At 36.2% G+C, this 20,279-nt stretch overlaps 1 protein-coding gene across 3 annotated transcripts in view; it reads right to left on the bottom strand.

Moving 5' to 3' along the window:
- The window catches only part of nej (CREB binding protein nejire), a 22,564-nt gene extending 8,059 nt beyond the window's left edge, over nucleotides 1-14,505 (bottom strand). For 2 of the 3 annotated variants that reach the window (XM_088237051.1, XM_088237052.1), the window contains exons 1-13: nucleotides 13,937-14,505; nucleotides 11,171-11,370; nucleotides 10,397-10,643; nucleotides 9,740-9,930; nucleotides 8,679-9,404; nucleotides 8,247-8,388; nucleotides 7,615-8,026; nucleotides 5,866-7,477; nucleotides 5,095-5,252; nucleotides 4,915-4,995; nucleotides 3,878-4,814; nucleotides 1,952-2,188; nucleotides 1-460 (exon numbers count right to left, since the gene is read on the bottom strand). The exon at nucleotides 1-460 is cut by the window's left edge and continues 806 nt beyond it. In XM_088237051.1, coding sequence (XP_088093177.1) covers nucleotides 1-460; nucleotides 1,952-2,188; nucleotides 3,878-4,814; nucleotides 4,915-4,995; nucleotides 5,095-5,252; nucleotides 5,866-7,477; nucleotides 7,615-8,026; nucleotides 8,247-8,388; nucleotides 8,679-9,404; nucleotides 9,740-9,930; nucleotides 10,397-10,643; nucleotides 11,171-11,370; nucleotides 13,937-14,018 — 5,485 coding nt within the window. In that variant the 5' untranslated portion in view covers nucleotides 14,019-14,505. The remainder of the gene's footprint in view (nucleotides 461-1,951; nucleotides 2,189-3,877; nucleotides 4,815-4,914; nucleotides 4,996-5,094; nucleotides 5,253-5,865; nucleotides 7,478-7,614; nucleotides 8,027-8,246; nucleotides 8,389-8,678; nucleotides 9,405-9,739; nucleotides 9,931-10,396; nucleotides 10,644-11,170; nucleotides 11,371-13,936) is intronic. The other variant, XM_088237053.1, reaches the window with a different exon arrangement.
- Between the last annotated feature and the right edge of the window lie 5,774 nt (nucleotides 14,506-20,279).

Below are 20,279 nucleotides of genomic sequence, written 5' to 3'. Positions count from 1 at the left end.
CGACCCGCTTCATCTTCTGGCAGGACGGTAAGCGGCAGTTAGCGTCTCGACATTGACAGGCATGTACGAGCGACTGTATGCAGCGCTGTATGGAGAGCTTGCGCGCCTCCTGCGGATTGGCCTGCTTGGTATCTCCCGGAGAAGTTCCGTCGTCCAGATCGAATCCTAATTTCTCCATCTTGTGCGGATGGCCTTCCTTTCCGTAACAGACCATGCAGAGATCAAAGTCATCACACACAGTACAGTGATACCGAGTTTCTACATGGTTCTTGCAGTGATTGCAAGTGTATACAAATTTATCTTGTCCTTGATTATGTAACTCCCAAAGCATACACAGTGTAGAGAACTGAGCTCTCCTCATTGAAGAGAATTCATAATGCCTATCACGTGCCATAGTCAAGAATGCGTCACGTCCGTCCATTAAGTCGCAGTTTAGCAAAGGATCTGGGTCTTGAATGGGCTGAAAACAAATGTTAGAGATATAATATATGTGACAGATTTAGGATGACTGTATATGTGTTAATGACCACATGAAGTCCACCGAGGCGATTTCAAGGGAAAAAGGAGTAAAACATTAATACCCCTAAAACTAACATTTTACTGAACATCATTGACCTTTATTTTGAAAGTCTAAAGGCCAGTTTTATAAACATCCGTTAGTTAACTTGATACCATTTTTAACTAATGTATTTGTTCCTAGCATTACGAGACATGTAGGTGTTTTGACACATTGTTATTTGATCATTTCTTTCATTCTCTGCTCAATTCATTTGCGATATGTGATTATTTTTTATATCATAATTACCATTCTAATATTTTTTACTCCGCATTGTATTGGGCAAAGATTACACATGGTATTCGTATTAGGTATACAAACAACAAAACATATATACCCCACATCATTGACTTACCAGTAATCTTATATATTTTCATATTTAATGTATTGTAATTTGGAGTATTGTACCCAACTTTCTTTTTTTGTAATTTATCGCAATGTTGACAAGAAATTCATGTATAATATATATTTGAATCCAGCACATAGCAATGCGCATTTTTTTATTTATTGGCAATTCATCCTATGAAGGATGATTTCTGCCATCCATGTAAATAATTTTATGCAGACTGGGATTTTTAGAAGATCCAAGTAGGAATACCAGCCTCCTAAAAGTTCACTCCATTCTCACTCGGAAATCTTCCTATATGATGTCAGGGGGGGGAAGTGAGGATATGAGAGAAGTGACATTTATGGGTAAATTTATGTTTACAATTGAGAAATAAATATTGTATCCGTCAGTTATAGGGCAGCCAAAAAGTATGCGGTGAGGCGTTTCCATGTCTAGGCCACACCGCACCATGGACTCTGAACTACTTTAATTTTTAATAGGTGACTGTTAGTGCAGCAGTGCAACCTACAAATGTTGGATACCAATATTTTTGATAATTTTGCAGACCTATACCAGGGTTGAGGAGGGATATAATTTTGCAAGTTTCTATAGTAAGAACCCTTAGTTTTACTGTTTTCATTCCAATGATGTTTAGCCTGGCTCATAAGTCTGAAATCTGCGAATGGAAGAAGGGAGGAGATGAACCGCTCGTCAAAGCCTTTCTTGCCAGTTCACCAACTTTCCGTTCTCGTTTCCCCTGATACCCGAGTGGGCTGGAATCCAAGCTATAGTCACATCTATATTGGAGTCTCTCAGTCTCCATAAAATAGATCTAATAGAACATAACAGTTTGCTTTGATGAAATTTGTACAGGTTCCTAGAAATGTACTTAATTGCACTCAAAAAATCTGTGAAAATAATTATACGGGGATTGGATAGTGATAAAGAGCTTCGTTTATAGCCAAATATTCTGGTGTAGAGTCTGGTGTCCCACAGAGGAGGGACTAGGTAGTCTAAAGCAATGTGCATTAATCTATGATAAGACAAATATTATTATAACAGCTTACCGCTAAACTTGCTGCAGATTGAGCTGAATGAAGTCTGATAACAAAGAAAACTTCTTTATGTTTCTCCATTGTTGCAAATATTTTAGCACTAAGATCATTTCCAGTTTGTTGGTCACTTTGTTTTTTACTATTTTTGCGTTGAGCCGCTTTAGATTTATTTGATTTTTTGGCTTTCTTCTGTCCTTTCTTCTTGCCATCTGGTCCCTGTTCACTGTCTTCAGAGAGTTGAAATATCTGCTAAAAATATTATTCAAATATTATCTTTATATCCGATGCACAAATAATATCTGTATCTTAACAGACAAAACACGGAGTCCACTTTATACCGTTTTGAATTTAAAAATGCAGAAATTATCGCAATCAGCTATTTTTATGTTGAAATAAAAATCAGAATTACACTTTGTTTTGATGCAAAACAACATCAGTAATCCCAAATATGCTATTTTAATATGTTATTTTTATTTTTTTTACATTAATAGTCTTATATAGGTTGAAATCATCTCATTTGGTTCAAAAGTTATGATGTTTTGGAAATTCCACAATCACAAAATCCTGTTTCCTGAAAATTGACTCCCGTAGTTAATGCTTTAAGGTACAGATATAACTGGTGGAAATTTTAAATGCTGTAAAGGACATACAGTAAAACCCCTGTTTTACGTTTTTCAAGGGAGCAACAAAAAAAAAGTTTTAAACCGAGGAAAACGTTTAAGTGAATGAGTGAGTGAAATTGTAAAAACTGTCATAATTAATATGATTTCATTGAAAATATTTTGTATTTTTTCAGTCAATACCATAATGCGTTTTTTTATTGAATTAAAAAAATACATGTTTAAATAATTTTATGTAGATACCTTAAAAACACGAAAATAAACATATGAATTTGCGCACAATGATTTTTTCCCTAAATTTTGGAAAATTTTATTTAAATGGTATCACTTTTTTTAGTATTGAACTGCAGAATTTAACTGTCATTTACAATGCAGCAAAACTGTTTTACACTTTTATGATAACTGTTTCGACAATCTTCTTTCCAAATTATGTTTATAACTTCAAAAAATATTTCTATTATAAATTTTTTAACTTTCTGCATCGTCATTTATAGATGCAAAGACTTTATTCTTCCTAAACAAGCGCAACCGCATGTCACAATTTAGTAAAATGTCAAAATTAGACACTTAAACAAAATGGTCAATTACATACTTTGAATTTAGTTTGAGACAACAATTTACACATTTTTTTATTTACCTCGATTTTATTCACCATTTTGGGCAAACGGGGCGGCGTGTGGCTAGGCTTTTTTGACAGATCGAACAAGTTTTAAAAAATTTCAACATAAAACCGGGGTTATGAAAAACGTAAAAAACTTTGATCGGGGGGATATTTGAATAACAATGTTTGGAACCTAAATATTTCGGCGTAATAAGCCCGAAAACTTAAAATTGAGGAAAGTAAAAACGAGGCTTTACTGTATTATAAATATGTACCAATATTCCAATCCTCGTTTTGTAGCAGTTTTCATTGCCAAAACAAAACAGAGCTAAACCAACGGTAATGTAGCGTCTTTTATTGGTAAACCCCAGAGGGAGTTTAGCATGTCTTGCTATTACTTAGAAAAAAAATATCTGTAAAAACTTGTATTAACTTATATCTGTATATCTGTAAATACAAATGTTCAATCACAGCCAAAATGGTAAATATGACAGTGCGTAAAGTGAATACTAATAACCAACTACATAGTTAAAATTTAGCATGATATCCAAAATAAAATTACAATTAAATCCTTTGCAAATATTTTATTTTGGATACCTTACCAAATTTTAATATGGAATTCTACCAATTTACTGCATACTTGTTAATCTTTGTATTTACTGATTTTTTTCAACATCATTATTCGTACGTTGATTTACAACATAAAGGAATACTTACTGCAGCTTCAGCAGCCTCTGCTTGCTTTCTTTTTTCTTCTTCTTCTTGGTCTAATTCTTTAATTGATTCTTCTAGAACATTGGGCCAAAAATCTCCCTCAAAATAAGGCAAATCGGCTGCGGAAGAAATCTGATCCTCCATAGCCTGCTTTAGAATATCCTTATAGTCGACGATAATCCTCTCTATGATGCCCTTATCTAACATCTTCTTGTACCACTCCTGCAATCGCTTAGGCTTAGGGATCTTCTGCTCTACAGGATGACAGTGGAAAATGTAATCGTCGCCCTCGGAGGGTGGGCAAGCCCAGATATGGGCCATCGTGTAGCCCAGCTGCTTGGCATAGTCCAGGTAGCCCAGCAGGATCTCGTGGTACACGGCCGTGCGGTACTGGCGGGGCTTGAAGAAGTGCACAGAGTCTAGGTAGGCGATATACACCCGTCGGGTGTTGGGCATGGGAGACTCGCTGCCGTACTCTTGCACGTGCATTCCGAAAAAGCACACGTCGGCTCCGTCCACCTCCTCGAAGGCGAACAGAGCCTTGGCCCGGTACGGGAACTCGGCGTGCAGTTCACCGGCTTCCACGAAGCGGTTCCGCATGCCAGGCTTGACCTCCACCATCTTGTCGGAGCTAGCCACCACACGGATACTCACCTCTCCGGCCCCCGCCTCCTTTTTCTTCAGGAAGTTATTTACTCGAGTCTCTATATAGATGCCGAGTTTGGAGGTAGGTAGACGTTTGGCGTTAAATTTATTTTCTTTTCTTTTAGCTCCCTTCTTCTTTAGACAGTTATCACATACAAAGCCTTGCGGCCATATTTGTTCTAAGTGAAGGATACATATTTGATGCTGTTTCCTTCCGCAATCGTTACAAATTATATATGGTTCTAATTCTAAGTGATCATTTTTCATCTCTTTAAATTGATCTTTTTTAATTGCCCTGTAGAAAAGAAAATTAGTTATCAAAAATAGATTTGTTACTCTAAATAATATTTACTGAAAAAAAGCAAGATTGACAATATTTTCACAGATAAACTTACGTTTGAGGTTGCATAGGATCGTCTCCCAAAGTAACAGTATCACCAGCAATATCGTTAAAACATTTCTGGCAGAATGTATACCTAGAAACACACAATTCATTAGCACAACTGATATAGATACTCAATACCGGAGGATGAAGCTACTCAATACCAAATAATAATTATGAAGAAATCCTTTACCTATTCTGGTAACTAAAATATTTTGCATCCCTCGGTATAGTACACAACTGTTTTCCATAACAGCACAACACTTGAGGATTAAAGGTGTATTTCCGTCCACAGCAGTACCCCAAACTTTGCATAACGGGGTCTATTTCCTGTTCAAATACTTCGGATAGCTAAAAAGTAGCATTATTATTAAAACATATTCTAAGAAAACAGACTGGGGAACTTCAGCCCTACAGGAAATTGCATAAAAAAATGTTCTTATGTGCGGTAAAATTTAGAGCATTAAATTATGCAGCAAAGTTTCTTGAAAATGTACAAAAAAAAATATTTTTATAAAAATGAACTACTTTGAAGGATCAAATCTTCGCAGACTTAATTTGGGATTATATAAGCCGATTATAATTTCATAAATCGACATTTCATGGTAAATATTAGATTGATTATAAAAGTAAAATGTATTTAGGTATGCAGAATTACAGCTATGGCATATTCTAAATTGAAAATATTTTTATGCTGATTTGGAAAAAACAAAACATATTTAAATGTTATCATTTTAAAAGATAGTTTCAACATAAATGTTCAAATCACAGCCAACCTACTGTATAATTTACTTCATGGTCCCACAAACATCAGTTAACTGTTCTTAGAAAAATCCTACGTAATTTTTAATAATTGTATAAAATTAAAACACTATTTTGAAATTTGTTTATGACTTAACGCTTAAAAGTAAACACCGAATTTGTGAGAAATTTAAATAAAGTTATTAGTAAGAACAAATCTTACCTTTGTACAATATCTATATACACGAGATGTTTTTCTGTTATACAGCCAAGCATTATCGAACATTTGCCAAACATCATCTACATATTCCCAAGGATCAGAGTATTTTCCACCATCAAGGTTGGACTTGATCGTAGATAGATCCATCGGTTTCTTTACAATATCAAAATAATCAGGAATCCCTAAAGCCTGGGCATCTACAGGTAGGCGGAAAGGGATAGACTCAGGATCCTGTCTGAAGAGCTTTTCCAAGGTAGGCATTAGCGCTTGCCGAAGTTCTTCCGGTTTAAATACACATTTGCGCTTTTTGTCGGCTGCTAGATTTTGAATGGGCTCCGGAATTAGGGGTATGATGTCTCGAGATGGGGAGCAGGGTTCTTCTTTCACCTCCTCCTTCATCTCCCCATCCTCCCCAGGTTCGCGCTTTATTTCTTTCTTCACCTCGGCGCGCATGCCCTTCCCCCCGCAGCCCACATCATCCGGGTCCTCTTTCTTAATATCATCCTCACGCTTTATGTCCATCTTCCCTCCGGGCAAGGCGGGGTGCGAGGAGGGCGGACTGTCGTCGCGATCCATGGCAGCAGCCGCATTAAGGGCCGCCATCTGGGAAGACAGGGAGGAGGAACGCGCCACCTTGCCGGGCTGCGGTGCCTCCTGCGAGGGCGGCGGGCTAGGCGCGGGCGGGGCTGGGGTGGCGGGCGTAGGCGGCGCGGGGCCCTCAGAAGGTGCGGGCGCGGGCGATGCGGCCGACTGTTCTGGCGGAGCGGGCGTGCCCACGGGGGGTGCACTGCGGCCCCCGTACTGCCCGTAAGGGCTAGGAGCGCGGCTTCCCGTCCCGTTGGCGACAGCCTGTTGCGCAGTGTTCATGCGCAACATGTCTGTGGAGGCGAACAGCGGGCCGGGAGAAGCCCCCATCATAGTGGGCCCGTTAGAGTTGAGGGAGGGGAATTGATTGGGTACAGAACCACCCGACATGTTTGAGGCGGGAGATGTCAGAGGTTGACCGAAGGGTGACAGTCCCGGGTTGGATACCATATTGCTGTTTGGAGTAGGCGGGAGGGCGTTAGGGCTAGGCCCGGGGGGCCCAACCAGAGAGGGTTGGAACTGCATGCGGTTGGGAGGCAGCGCCAACCCCATGCCTGGGGAATGACTGCGAATCGAAGGTGGAGGTTGCTGCGTGGCACCCAGGGGTGGCCTGGGCATGCCTTGACTTCCTAAAGGAGGCCTTACTCCGACTCCACTTATTCCCACATTACCCTGCTGTTGTTGCTGCTGCTGTTGTTGTTGTTGCTGCTGCTGCTGCTGCTGCTGCTGCTGTTGTTGTTGCTGTTGTTGTTGTTGCTGCTGTTGCTGTTGTTGTTGTTGCTGCTGTTGTTGTTGTTGTTGTTGCTGCTGTTGTTGCTGAAGTTGTTGCATTTCTTTTCTTTTTTGTCGTTTTTCTTCTAATTCTTTTTGTATTTTATATATTTTTTCAGCTAAAAGGTGATAGTACTCTGAACGAGTCCCTGCCATTTCGTACATATCACCCTCTACTTTTCGAGCATAAGCAACAAGATTATGCATACGTTTATCAAGCATGGCTGTTGGGTCAGGAGTGGGGAATATTGCTTGTACTCTACAAAATTTAAAAATTGTATCATTAGTAAGTAATTTGTAAATTCATCAGTAAGTATTTGTTATATTATATATGAAATTAATTAGATAAAATGCTAAATTATATGAAATTAATTAGATAAAGTAACCCCTACTCACAATTTATGCACAAGGTGATTTCTCAAATCAGATGTGATGGATTGGTGCCATTCCTTACTGCCGGATACAGGAGTCGCCGTGACCTGCGCTCCCGCGAGCTGCAGCGTGCTGGGGGGCAGGTCAGGCGGCGCGGCCTGGGGAGGAAACAGCTGCACGGGCTCGGGGCCGCTAGGTGCAGCCAGCCCAGGGGGACGGGGCCCCCGTGGTCCACTGGGCGCCGCCACGCGCAGCCCACCCCCGGGGCACTGGATCCCTAGCGCGTCATACGCTCTTCGCATGTCCGATGGGGAGGGGTTGGAGGGGGTGGAATTACTATTGGTATTAGAGATTGTGATGGAATTGGTGTTGGAAATGGTATTTGCGTTAGTATTGGTGTTGGCATTCACCACAGGCTGAGTATTTCCAGCTACAGCTATGGAAAGAAAAATATCTGTCAAAGATAAAATTAAATGTAAATATTGTGCTAGTAATACATTTAGAATAATTATTAAATTAGTAATACTCCATATGATACATTATTAGTATTACGATTTTATTTCATAAAAACCTTTCTATGGATCAATATGAATTAAATCAACTCTAAACAAACTTCGTTTTTAGCCACTAATTTTATTTTAGGTAAATAAACTTACCATTGCTAAGATTATTGCTTCGATTCCGATCTGCTTGCTTCAAGGGTAAACAAACTGGACAATCATTTCTCGAACAGTGTTTCCAGTGATTTATGATTTGTCGTGATGAGGAACAATGAGGTACACTACAACTTTTTCCAGCCTGCAATAAATTAAGCAAAAAATGTACTCCTTCAGTAATTTATTTTGAGACACTAACAATACAAACAACAATTTAGATTTATAAAGTAATATAAAATACTATTTCTTTTAAGTTCAATGTGCTCATTAAACTACCCAAAAACATTGAACGTGGACAGTGACATTTTTGCTTTTAACCCCCTCACATTCATAAGATAAGATAGGTTGTTAAATATTGAAATTAATAACTGAGGGGATTTCCAAACCAACTTTATTACATAATATTATACAAAAGCAAGTATTTATATTGACCTGGCAGGTAATCATGTGATTGAGTACACCCTTCATGGTCTTGCAATGAGGTAGCGTACACTGCCACACTTCCCCATTGGCTTGAGACTCTCGACGCTGGCACTTGTGGGCGTGCAGGAGCAGCACCAGCTGCTGCTGGATGAGCTTTCTCTTCTCGGGGTCGGCGATGGAGGGCGGCGCAGGCACGGGCGCGCCGGGCGCCTGCTGCGTGGCGGTCTGCGGTCCCGGCTGCGAGCCCGCCGGCGCGCCCGATTGCGGCTGCTGCGGACTGGGCGCGGGCGGCACGGCCTGGCCCGCCATGCCGCCCGCACCGCCCACGCCCTCACCCGGGCCGAGGAAGCGGCCCGCGCCTGCTGGCGGCCCCGCACCGCGCTGCGATGGCGCTACGCCCGCGAGCTGCGGCGGCGCAGGGCCCACAGGTGCCCCTTGCCCCGCGTACGCCGCGTGGTAAGGAGCCAGGGGATGTGGGGGAGCGGCTCCACGTGCGGCTAGGTGTTGTCGCACCCCGGGTAGATGCTGCTGCTGCTGTTGTTGCTGTTGTTGCTGCTGCTGTTGCTGCTGTTGTTGTTGTTGTTGTTGCTGCTGCTGCTGCTGCTGCTGCTGCTGCTGCTGCTGCTGCTGCTGTTGTTGCTGCTGCTGCTGCTGCTGTTGCTGCTGCTGCTGCTGTTGCTGCTGCTGCATGGCTGCAGCGCGAGCCGCCATCATCGGCCCGTTTTGCATACCGGCCTGGAGTTTCAAAAATTATAAATTAATTTTTTTAGATTTTTAAATTTAAACAAGCAGCTTTAAACTAATATGCAGATCTACTGTAAGTAAAGTTAGATGCGTGCGTATTTTAACATTTCCAAAACAAATCTAGCACATTTTTTAAATAACTGATACTACACGTTGAAACCAGCTCTTGTGGCAGCTTATTCCAACCATCAACAACCCTATTGACCAAGAATTGCTTCCGTGGGTCAAGGGTCAAATGCAGAAAAAGTTTTTCTGAATTATTATTCTGATGCACTATTCGTCAAAAGAAAGATAAACGCCATAAAGAAGATAGCGTGCATAATTACCTGGGGATGCTGTGGCGGATGGTGTGAGGGCCCCATGAGTGGCGCTGGTCCCTGTTTCAGGTTGTTTACCACCAGCGGGCCCCCTCCCATACCCCCAACCCCCACTCCCCCAACACCGCCAACCCCCATGACACCTCCGCCCATGTTGCTGTTGGTCATTATCATATTTCCAACACTGTTGACGTTCATACCTAAAATTTTAATGATTATTAATTTTTATAAATAAAACTCTGAAGTAATAAAATTTGGCAATGACAATTACATATTAAATATTCATGAATCATAAGGAAAGTGCATAACTTCACTCTTCCAAAGATTAACAAAACTTAATTATTTTTATAGACATGCCAATCTAAGTAGAACGGCCAACTACAGAACATTGGAGCATACTAACGGATACTACAGCATACTTCACCAAACTTGAGCATCCTACACATACTACAGCATACTAGTGCATACTAAAGCATGCTACAGCACATTAGACCATACTACAGCATACCACAGCGCACAAGAGCATACTACAGTAACAATCATCAGGATGCCCTGGTTGTTTACAATTCTGTTTATTATTTTACTCGCGCAGATAGAGTGCTGTATAATACAAGACGTATCTACAAAAATACGGTAAATTTGAAATATAAGAATGCATTATATTACCCTGCATGGAGTTCATAGGCATAGCGGCGTGGTGCTGGTTGGGGTGGTTGGGGTGACCCGGGTGGTTGGGGTGACCGGGGTGGCCCGGGTGGCCGGCGTTGGGCAGCAAGGCCTGGTGGAGCCCCAACTGCTCCTTGGCCACGGCCACGGGAGGAGACTGCAGACTCGGGCTCTTGCTGCCCAGCCCTCCCATGGACATGGGGTTGTGTGTCCCCAGTTGGTTCCCCTGACTCTCCCTCTTGTTTGTCTGAAGGAATTTAATATTTATTATGTACCTTATACAATAAATAACGGCATTTGTAAATAACCGAGTACTAACATTTACATTTTGACAATATTCAGAGACAAAACTTAGTACTTTTCTCTCCTCACCTTCACTTTGAATATGGGCGTTCATGTTTATACTGGGAAAGTATTTTTTTTAAATTTATTTATGCTCTTTAAGCATAGTATTTAATCTGTTAATGTCTTGAAATCATTCCTAAAGATATTATTATCTTCATTGAGAGTACTATATACACGAAAATTGTAATAAAAATTAATAGTAAGCATATGCTAAAAATTTTAATTTACAAAAGTCACGAGATTTTTCTAAAAATAGTCACAGGTGTTTTTAATCAATCTAGTAATTAATCTAACTTGGAAAAAAATGTAGACTAAAAGAAGTATTTTAAATTCTCCAGAGATTATTTCCAGCAAAATTTTCTAGTCAAGATCGGATAATTTTAGTGGATGTTAATGATGGGAATCGGGGATGTATATTTCCAAAGTTACCTGATGCATGAAGAAAGACAGCATGTGTTTTAGTTCTCCATTTATCTGCGGCTGGGGAGGACCCGTCCCCGGGCTGGGGCCCTGCGCCGGGGGCTTGCTGCTGAGCCCCCCGGCGCCCCCCTCGCCCCACGAGCCGCTGGACATTAGCTCATCGGGCAAATTGTTTTCCAGATCAAACATATCCATGTTGGAGAAAACATCTGCAATATTTCCAAAATTTAAAAATTACTGTGTGAAAATTTAGTGGCGATTTAGCTAAGTGTAAGTACCATGAGAAATATTTAGTAAAAAATACACACATTGAACCGGAATAAAAAACTTTACCTAAAATGGACTAGCATATTTCGTCGGGATTGTGTGGCGTCAAAAAAAATTAACTTAACTGCTCTCATAAAAAGTTGAACAAAATTTGCGTCGTTGTTCTACGATCATGAAGATTTATATTGAGTTTTGTTTTTTTAATTCTGGTGGTCTAAACATACAGAGTAATGTCACTATGATAAATGTGTGAATCGATTTGAGTTAATAAACCAGAGTCTAAAATAGTTATGGCTGTTTATTGACATCAGTTCACTAACAATAGCTCTATCTACTTTAGAATACCTAAATCTGGGATAGATCTGATCCAGAGTCTACGACATTACCACAGAACCAAGACCCAAAATTTATGTTAAATATACTGTTTTTATTGTAAATATTGTTGAAATTGTAGGTGCCACGGGACATTATTTAACAAAAAAATATGGTAATTTTGAGATCATTAACAGAAAATATAATTAAAAGATTGTGTGCAATGTGTACATTCAATAGTTGAATACTTATACATTAATAGCAATGTAAATAGGCTGTTACAATGTAGTGATATAATCATTCATTCATTCATTCATTCATACGGTCGCCGTGATATCATTAGGAAATATAATATTTTATAAAAATACCAAATTTAATTTAAAGATTTTATCATTTCTTTTGATAGTAATAACTACCACTGGAGAGGTATATACAGCATACACCCCGTGGGTGGAAAAATACTTTTTGAGTTGTTATCCACTTCAGTACTTTTAAAATGCAACTTGATTAAGTTAACAACCACAAATATATGGAGATCTTTAGTTCTTAATGAAAAATTTATTTTTATATATTATTTTTTATATATTATTGATTATATGTTGTTGATTATATATTATTGATTATATATGATTTGTGTTATTCATTTTATGATACCATACTTTTAATAAGAATATATCAACATTTTAGGCAGATTACATAATAGATTTCAAATACTATCAGAGTATAACACTATACAATGGTGAGTCGATCAATAAAGGTAAAGTTATTTATTTCATGCAACACTAGTGATCATGGCAGCCCCGAGGTGTAATGGCTAAGTTTGAGCGATCACAACTATTATTAATAAAGCGCAAATTAATTACCATATTAAAGATATTCATGTGCATATAATCATTACAAAGACTAGCACAGTGGCGAGAGAAAAGGCCAATAATATGTACACATTCTTAAGGTGCCAAATAATATGTAATAAATATAACAGGATAATAAATACGAAATTTTAAAATTGAACATTTCTGGTATTTTATTTTATATATAGACCATTATAGACAATCTTTAAACCCTAGTATTTTTAGTCTGCTTATAAAAAACACAAGACAATTTTAGTTATTTTTCTCTATTTTCTTACAATGCATTCCAGCAAGAATTTTCAAAGAGAAATATTCGCCTCATTTACACGAAACAAAATTAAAACTGTATAAGTACTCAAATTTATATTGCTAGGTATTTTTATTTAAATAAGTAAATGACATTCAATTAATATTATGAATAATTTCCATGGAACTTGTCAATAAAAAATTTAACTTTTTTTATTTATTAGAACTTTATCTAAATTATCTACTCGTAATCAAATATTAAAATGAGATAAACTTTATAATCACAAAAACATATTTGCATAAAACCAACATGAGCTGTCAAGAGTTTATTTTTTTATGAAACACAATACCTATAATATTTTTAAATAAATAAAAACAAACGCAAAACTAATTTGACATATACCTATTTTTAAGAGCGTATTTAACATTGCGAATACACCAATAAGTAATATTGGTTTATATTTTTATTTTGACATTTTTTATCTCTAATAATTTCGAATTATTGTTTAGTACTATTGATAATTTATTTTGAATGCCCGGTTATTGTATAAATATAATTCTCCGTAAGTCAAATGTCATATTATATTGAGAATAGCAAAATGAACGGAAAAGACTCGCTACTGTAAAATTACATTGATATTGCACAGACTGACATCGTCAACTATTGTTTGACTATAATATTATGACTTTCGTTGTCTAACTCACGTTGTTATTATTTTGAAATATATATCAAAGGAAAGACTAAAAACTACCGTAATAAAGCATAAATTAAACAAGCTAACGCAGATTTTACAGCGAAAATGTCAGACGTGCTAAAATGTAGAAACATTGATCTGATTAAATTGAAGCATAGGAAGTTTTAAAGATGGAATTGTCTTATCTTCCGTTAATATTCATTACAATTTGGTAAAAACGTATTTATTTGTACGTCCGACACACTTTTCTTATACTCCTAGAAATTTTCCCGAGCAATCCTTAATTTTCTTACACAAATCGCCACTAAAAACCGAGACACTACCAAAATGTCAACTTGGTGTATTTTGACATAAATGATTGTTAAATTGCGAAAAACATAATAAATAAAAACAAACTAAATTACCTGAGGAATCCGAAGGTCCCTGGAAAGAATCCCTCAATTTTGCCCGCTTATTAGGCGGTTCATCTACGAGATGATCGGCCATGGTTCTGTTTACTAAACTAAAGCCGTCGTGAATACTTCAGCCCGCCGTTTTAAAAATCACTTTTTGAAGTATTTTTCGGCTTATAAATCATCTTATAACAGATCATAATAATTTAAGTGTTTAATAGTCCACACCACGACTGCTCGATGTCCATTACACCGTAAAAGGCACATATTATTAAACCGCGGCTAAAGATTCGCCATTACAGAACTGGGAATCGAAGAACTACACAGAGCCTCTCACCATCTTCCGTCGGAACTGGCACAATGAATAAAAACAATATCACCAGATTTCTTTATGCATTATGGCGTCAATGACACTTAAATATTATATAATTTCACTAGAAATTTTTAATACTTTAAAGTACAAAAGGTTTTGATTAATAAGTCCAAGAATATACAGGTAAATCACAAGATAAAAACGAAATTTCGCCCCAGTCTCTGTTACTCAAAATGGCGGCTGTTGATGAACTTTTTCTACGCTTGTCAGAAAATGTCGGCCTATTAAAGTGTTACTTCTCTCTGATTGGCTATAATATGGCACGTGACCACCGGATGTATCTTTATGACGCAGAATCAGACGGTGGAATTGACATCAACGCGTCAGATAGTCGGAAATGGTAAAATAATTCATTTGTCTATGATTCGTTTGAACATAATAAATAAAAATATTTATTGCGTATTTCCCCTAAAATAAAAATGCGTTTTCACTATAAATTTAAATTCTAATATATAAAAGTAACAATTTTTATTATTGGACTATTTTTATGATGTTACTGTTATTTTTTAATTTAGCATCTAATCTTAGTTCTTTCGCGCTTCAGTGAGAGCGGGGACCATAGCCAATAATATAAGTTGGAATTCTTTGTTACGTTGATTTAAATATGTTTAATTTTATAACACATTCAAATAAAAGTTATAAAGTTTTATTTTTCAGTTTTGTGGTGGGATGGTTAGTGCATTTTGCTACTGTGTAAGAGGCCAAGGATTCAATTTCTGCCAATGCCAACATTCAATATTTGTTGAAAATTTTTTTTATCAATATTTAACAAATCGATAAAATAATATTTATTTAACAATACATAGTATAAAAACCACTACCACTACTTACTTTACAAGTTAATACATTGAATATTATACCCTAGACTTACCTCTGACTACTTAAAAATTATATTCGAGACCATTTTAAAATCAACATAAAGTCAATCATACAATGTCTATATACACAAATCAGACAAGACATGACTAGACCAATATTTTTTTATTACCCAAACGGGTTTTTGAAATTATGAATAAAAAATAAATAAAACACAAATCTCCATACACTAGAAAATAACAGATTGTTTTTATTTTTTATTACAGTCTTTTTCTAGTACCCTAGTACTTGAATGTTTTAAACTGATCATGTAATAACTAATGACAGATTTTGATAAGCTTAGCAGTTATTGGTATGAAAAAGAAAAATAATATTATTATTATATTATCCACAGTGGCCACAGTATAGGTAATGCAACCTAAGTTGAGGCGAACAGACACATAAGAAAATGTGTATTGGTATATCTGTATAGGCTTCCGAAGAGTACAATAGTATTTGACATTGTGAGGTGTGCTTTTATTTGACAAGAACATCCAGGTATAATATTGAAATGACCCTTACGCGGAATGATCTTTATTCTAATTATTATTAAATACATTATTTTCATGTTTTTTCTCATCATTTGCTGGTAGATACAATAAGAAATTTAAACATTGTTTAGCGAATGGTTATGAGTTGGTTACAATAACAATAAATGTATATTTTTGTTTATCAATATGCTTCAACTGTAATTCTAATTTTATTTTCTCAGATGAATAGACTTTTCGGAATATGCCAAAAGAAATCGATACCCAGTAAAAAAAAAAGAAATAAATTGTATTCTAAAATCATTTTCAATCAAATATTTGTGGATTTTTTTGTTGATGAAACAAATTTTATTTTTATGCAAAATTTAAACGTTAGCTAAAACATTTAAGTTTGTAAGTGAAAATTCTTGATGGAAGTTCATTGTAATTTATTATATAAATAAAAGACGAGTGATTCTTTAATCCACAAATTTCGAATTACCAGTGACCGGTTTCATCGCTTTCACGACATTTTCGAGTCTCATAGATAGGTATTCATCTTCTAGTCATCTACCAGTCTCGAAGATGTCGCGAAAGGGATGAAACCGGTCAATGGATATTCCAAATTTGTGGATTAAAGTATCACTCATCTTTTATTTATATAATAAATTAAATGTTAGGTTAGTAAATTTATTTATGAGGAATGGTATCTTTCACATTTTTGATAGCAAGATAAAAGTATTATCAAAATAAAATGCTGATGGCAACAGAATTTATAAAAATGTATATTTTATTAATTATGGCAATATTTTATTATATTGAAAACTAATTATTATGATTAATGCAGGAAATAAACTTAGAAATGTGTTTCCTAACATAAAACATTTAACTTTTTGACGCATCCATTAAACCCATCGCTTTATTTATAAGAGATGAAAATAAAAATGTGGACGAATAATTTTCCGCAAAAAAATATTTTTAAAGTCACCTACAAGAGTTAATCTTTAAAAATAAATTATCCGAAATGTAGAGTTAACACCACACCAATATTATTAACTCACTGGTGAACCTGTTAGAAGTGCCTACTTTTTTCAAAAGTGTGTCTTGCTCCAAAGACTGTTAAATTTTTATATTTTCCACCCTGTTTTATTAAATGACAATTAAAAAATAAAACCTAATTATTGTTCTTCGGAAAACATGAAATATATCCATAGTAACGTAAAATATTGCCTTGAAAAATCACTATAAATATTTAATATTAACCTCTTACACGGTAGCTAAAGGCGCAACCACTATACGACCAGGTTGACATAAAATGAGTTTTTTTAAATTGCGTGTTAAATATTGATAAATTATAATTATTACATTCAATAAAATACAGTATGGACAGAAAAGGAGCACTCCGTATAGCTATACATCTGTGTGAGTACTGTGTGTTCTCCTCAACTCGGGTTGCTTTACCTATGTAATTTATTGATTTGACTTATTATCAATAGATAAAATACATTTCACATAGCATGACAATTATTACAAATTTCATTATTTATTAGGCAATTACATGGTTTTTAAATGAATATATATTATTATACATAACCTCAGATCTTTGATCCGTGAGTCAGCGAGGCTAGTCGCGGAACCATAACCCGGTTCAATTTATTTACAGTTTTTTTTTGGGTATTATTTCGTCAGCCTCGTGGTGTAATGGTCAGCGCGTTTGCCTACCATGCAGGAGGTCTCGGGTTCGATTCCCGAAATGGTTGATATGAAATATTTATTTAAAAAAGTGGTTTTGCACTAGAATATTTCATATTCCCTGGACTGGTACCTGAAGCATATGACTGATCATCTAACCTTGCGAATGTGTGGGAAATCAATGTATGATAGGGTTACGAATGATGAAATCAGGCGAGAGTGTAAATCTGAGACAAGTATAATTGATAAGATTAAGAAAGGGTCTCTGAGATGGTTTGGTCAAGTAGAACGAATGGACGACGAGAGAATGGTAAAACAAGTATATATGGCAAAAATGAACGGCAACGTTAGACGAGGACGACCAAGGAAGACGAGGCATGATCAGATAAACCAAAATCTTAAGTCTGGTCATGTCAAAAGCAGACAGAACCGAAGGGCATGTATGACAAGATGTATGAATGTGGAAGAGGCTAGGATTGTATGCCAGGATAGACGTGTGTGGCGGTCCATTCTCTCTGCCTACCCCTACGGGGAAATGGCGTGATGGTAGTAGTAATCTAACCTTCATGTAACAAAAATTATCAAGATAAGCTGTGATAAGTGTATCAATACAGTGCCCTATGCACCATTAGGTGCGGAAAGGAAATGACGACGATGATTTTATAAAGTAGGGAACAAAATGCCGAACACTTTCTAGTGGAACGGAAGGCCTGTGGACTACTGCCCCTCTAACCCCCTACCAACCTCCCCACCACAATCCACCCACTTCCCACCCACTTAACCATAGTTGTGGCGGTGCGCTCTGGTACTTTTTTATTTAGGACTACACTACTGGTATCAATGCAGTGCCCTATGCACCATTAGGTGTAGAAAGGGAATGATGATGATGAAACTCCAGTCCTAGTGCCTTGTTTTCATACTAAACTCTTTTGAGAAGTTATTGTAATCTTTTGAGAAGACTTACCATTTCATTTTGTGATCTTGGGCCAAATGTACTTATTTTCAAAGCAATATTTTTGTTTGTATGGTGTCATGGTTTCTGAAACTCTCTCTATGGCCCTTCTCAACTTATGCCTCTAATATTGTTTTTATTAATAAGTAACATTCTGGCTCTAAACTAGACTAGACTCTAGACTAAAAACTACATATGAAATACAAGTTATAAAAAATAAAGTTGGACTTCTTTTCTCGTTTCTTTAGTTTGTAAAAATTAATTAAATATACCCTTCCCATTGATTTTTGTTTTAGGTTTTGAGCAATGATTTATTGTTTCTGTTAATGTTGTCCACCCTGCATATTTATGTCCTCTTTAAAAAAAAAACTTTAAGGTCTTCTTATAACTTTAGGCTGCCCCAATCTAAAACTTATTTTAAAAATATATATTATGACCTTCAACAGAATGACAATGGAATGTCCCATGTAAACCTCATCACTGTTTTTGATTTCACAAGACCTATTACTCAAGTTCATATATTTATAATTTTGTTTTTGTGATGTGATTTCTGCAGCTGAGACTGAGCATGTGTAATGCATGTGATATGTATAAAATTCTGCCCATTTATCTTGTCAATGTCAACATTCACACAACTTAAAGTATATAAGCTTTCTTTCAAAAAGCAGTCTAGCTGAATGTTCGTTCAGGTTCTATGTTTTAGATGTAAATGTAATATTATCATAATATAGGGATATATTATTTTTAATAAAAATGTCTGTTATATTATAATACAAACATACCAAACATTTACCTACAGTAAAATATTAAACTATTTATTTTTAAGATTTCAACCATAGAATTAAGAAGAGTCATTTCAACTATTTGAAAAAACGTAATCATAATGTTAATTTCATAGTATTATAATATTTTATGAATAGAATTGTAATTATAATTCCATGATTCATTTATTGATGTTGAAAATAAAAAGTGCGGCATCTTGTGAAAAAAATTGGAAGCTCTGTTCAACTTTGCTATCAAGCTTTGAATGTTGTTGACAGTCTCTGTTTAAAAATAGATATCAAGGTCAGGGTTTCCTAGAAGGTAGGCGTAGGTGTAACAAATAAAACAAGTAACAAGTCACCAATGCAATGTGAATGTAAAATATTACACTAAATTAACATCATAAGCGTATGTTTTTAGACACTTATAAAAAAAGAATAATAATTCATAAGGTTTCGCATTCGAAACAATGAATTTATATTTGTAAATATATTTTTTTTAATAAAAAAGAGAAAAACTAGAGTTCTTATTATTTACTCATATTGTTTCAGACCATTTCCTGAATTCCGTAAATAACTTGTGCTGGAAAAATGGCAGTCGAGTTGTGGTAGAGTGGGATTTGAACCTGGGACCTTTGGTCCGTGAGTCCATAATACTACCACTGGACCACAACCTGGGAATTATGAAGTGTTACATATATTATTACATACTTAGGTACCAGTTAAGAGAAGAAGCAAAACCATAATAATATGCATTCTATCAAATAAGTCAATATTTATTTATAAATTAAACAATTATCATGATATATGAATACTATATAAAATAAATTATTTCGCCTACATAGGTAATATAGGCAAGGCCTGAATTTTTTTTCAATTTCTGTACTTCTTCACGAACCAGGTGGATCAACAATATTTTGAGTTTGTCCAAATTTTTATAGACAAGGACTGGATTCAACTCCCTGGGGAGCTGTTAATATTTACAACAAAGATGAAGAACATTTTTGAGAAGGTAATATCAAAAGTCTAGGCATATGACTTATGAGGGCTTATGACCTGTCATTGGCTGGTTTAAATGGCCACTTTACTTTTACACTGGGTAACATTCACCATTCTTCTCATATTTGAACATCTATATTCCTTCAATCCTTCATCCGTTGATGTTTGTGAAGTTAAAGAGCTGAAACATTTATTTATGGGGGTAAGATTTATTTTTTTAATTACTATTCTTTTTTTTCAATTTCTATACTCCTTC

The sequence above is a fragment of the Micrasema longulum genome, unplaced genomic scaffold (genome assembly GCF_059751315.1).
Source record: "Micrasema longulum isolate JH-2025_06_02 unplaced genomic scaffold, ASM5975131v1 h1tg001642l, whole genome shotgun sequence".
NCBI classification, from domain to species: domain Eukaryota; kingdom Metazoa; phylum Arthropoda; class Insecta; order Trichoptera; family Brachycentridae; genus Micrasema; species Micrasema longulum.
The sequence above is the reverse complement of the archived record's forward strand: the minus strand, read 5'-3'. Positions and strand labels throughout refer to the sequence as shown.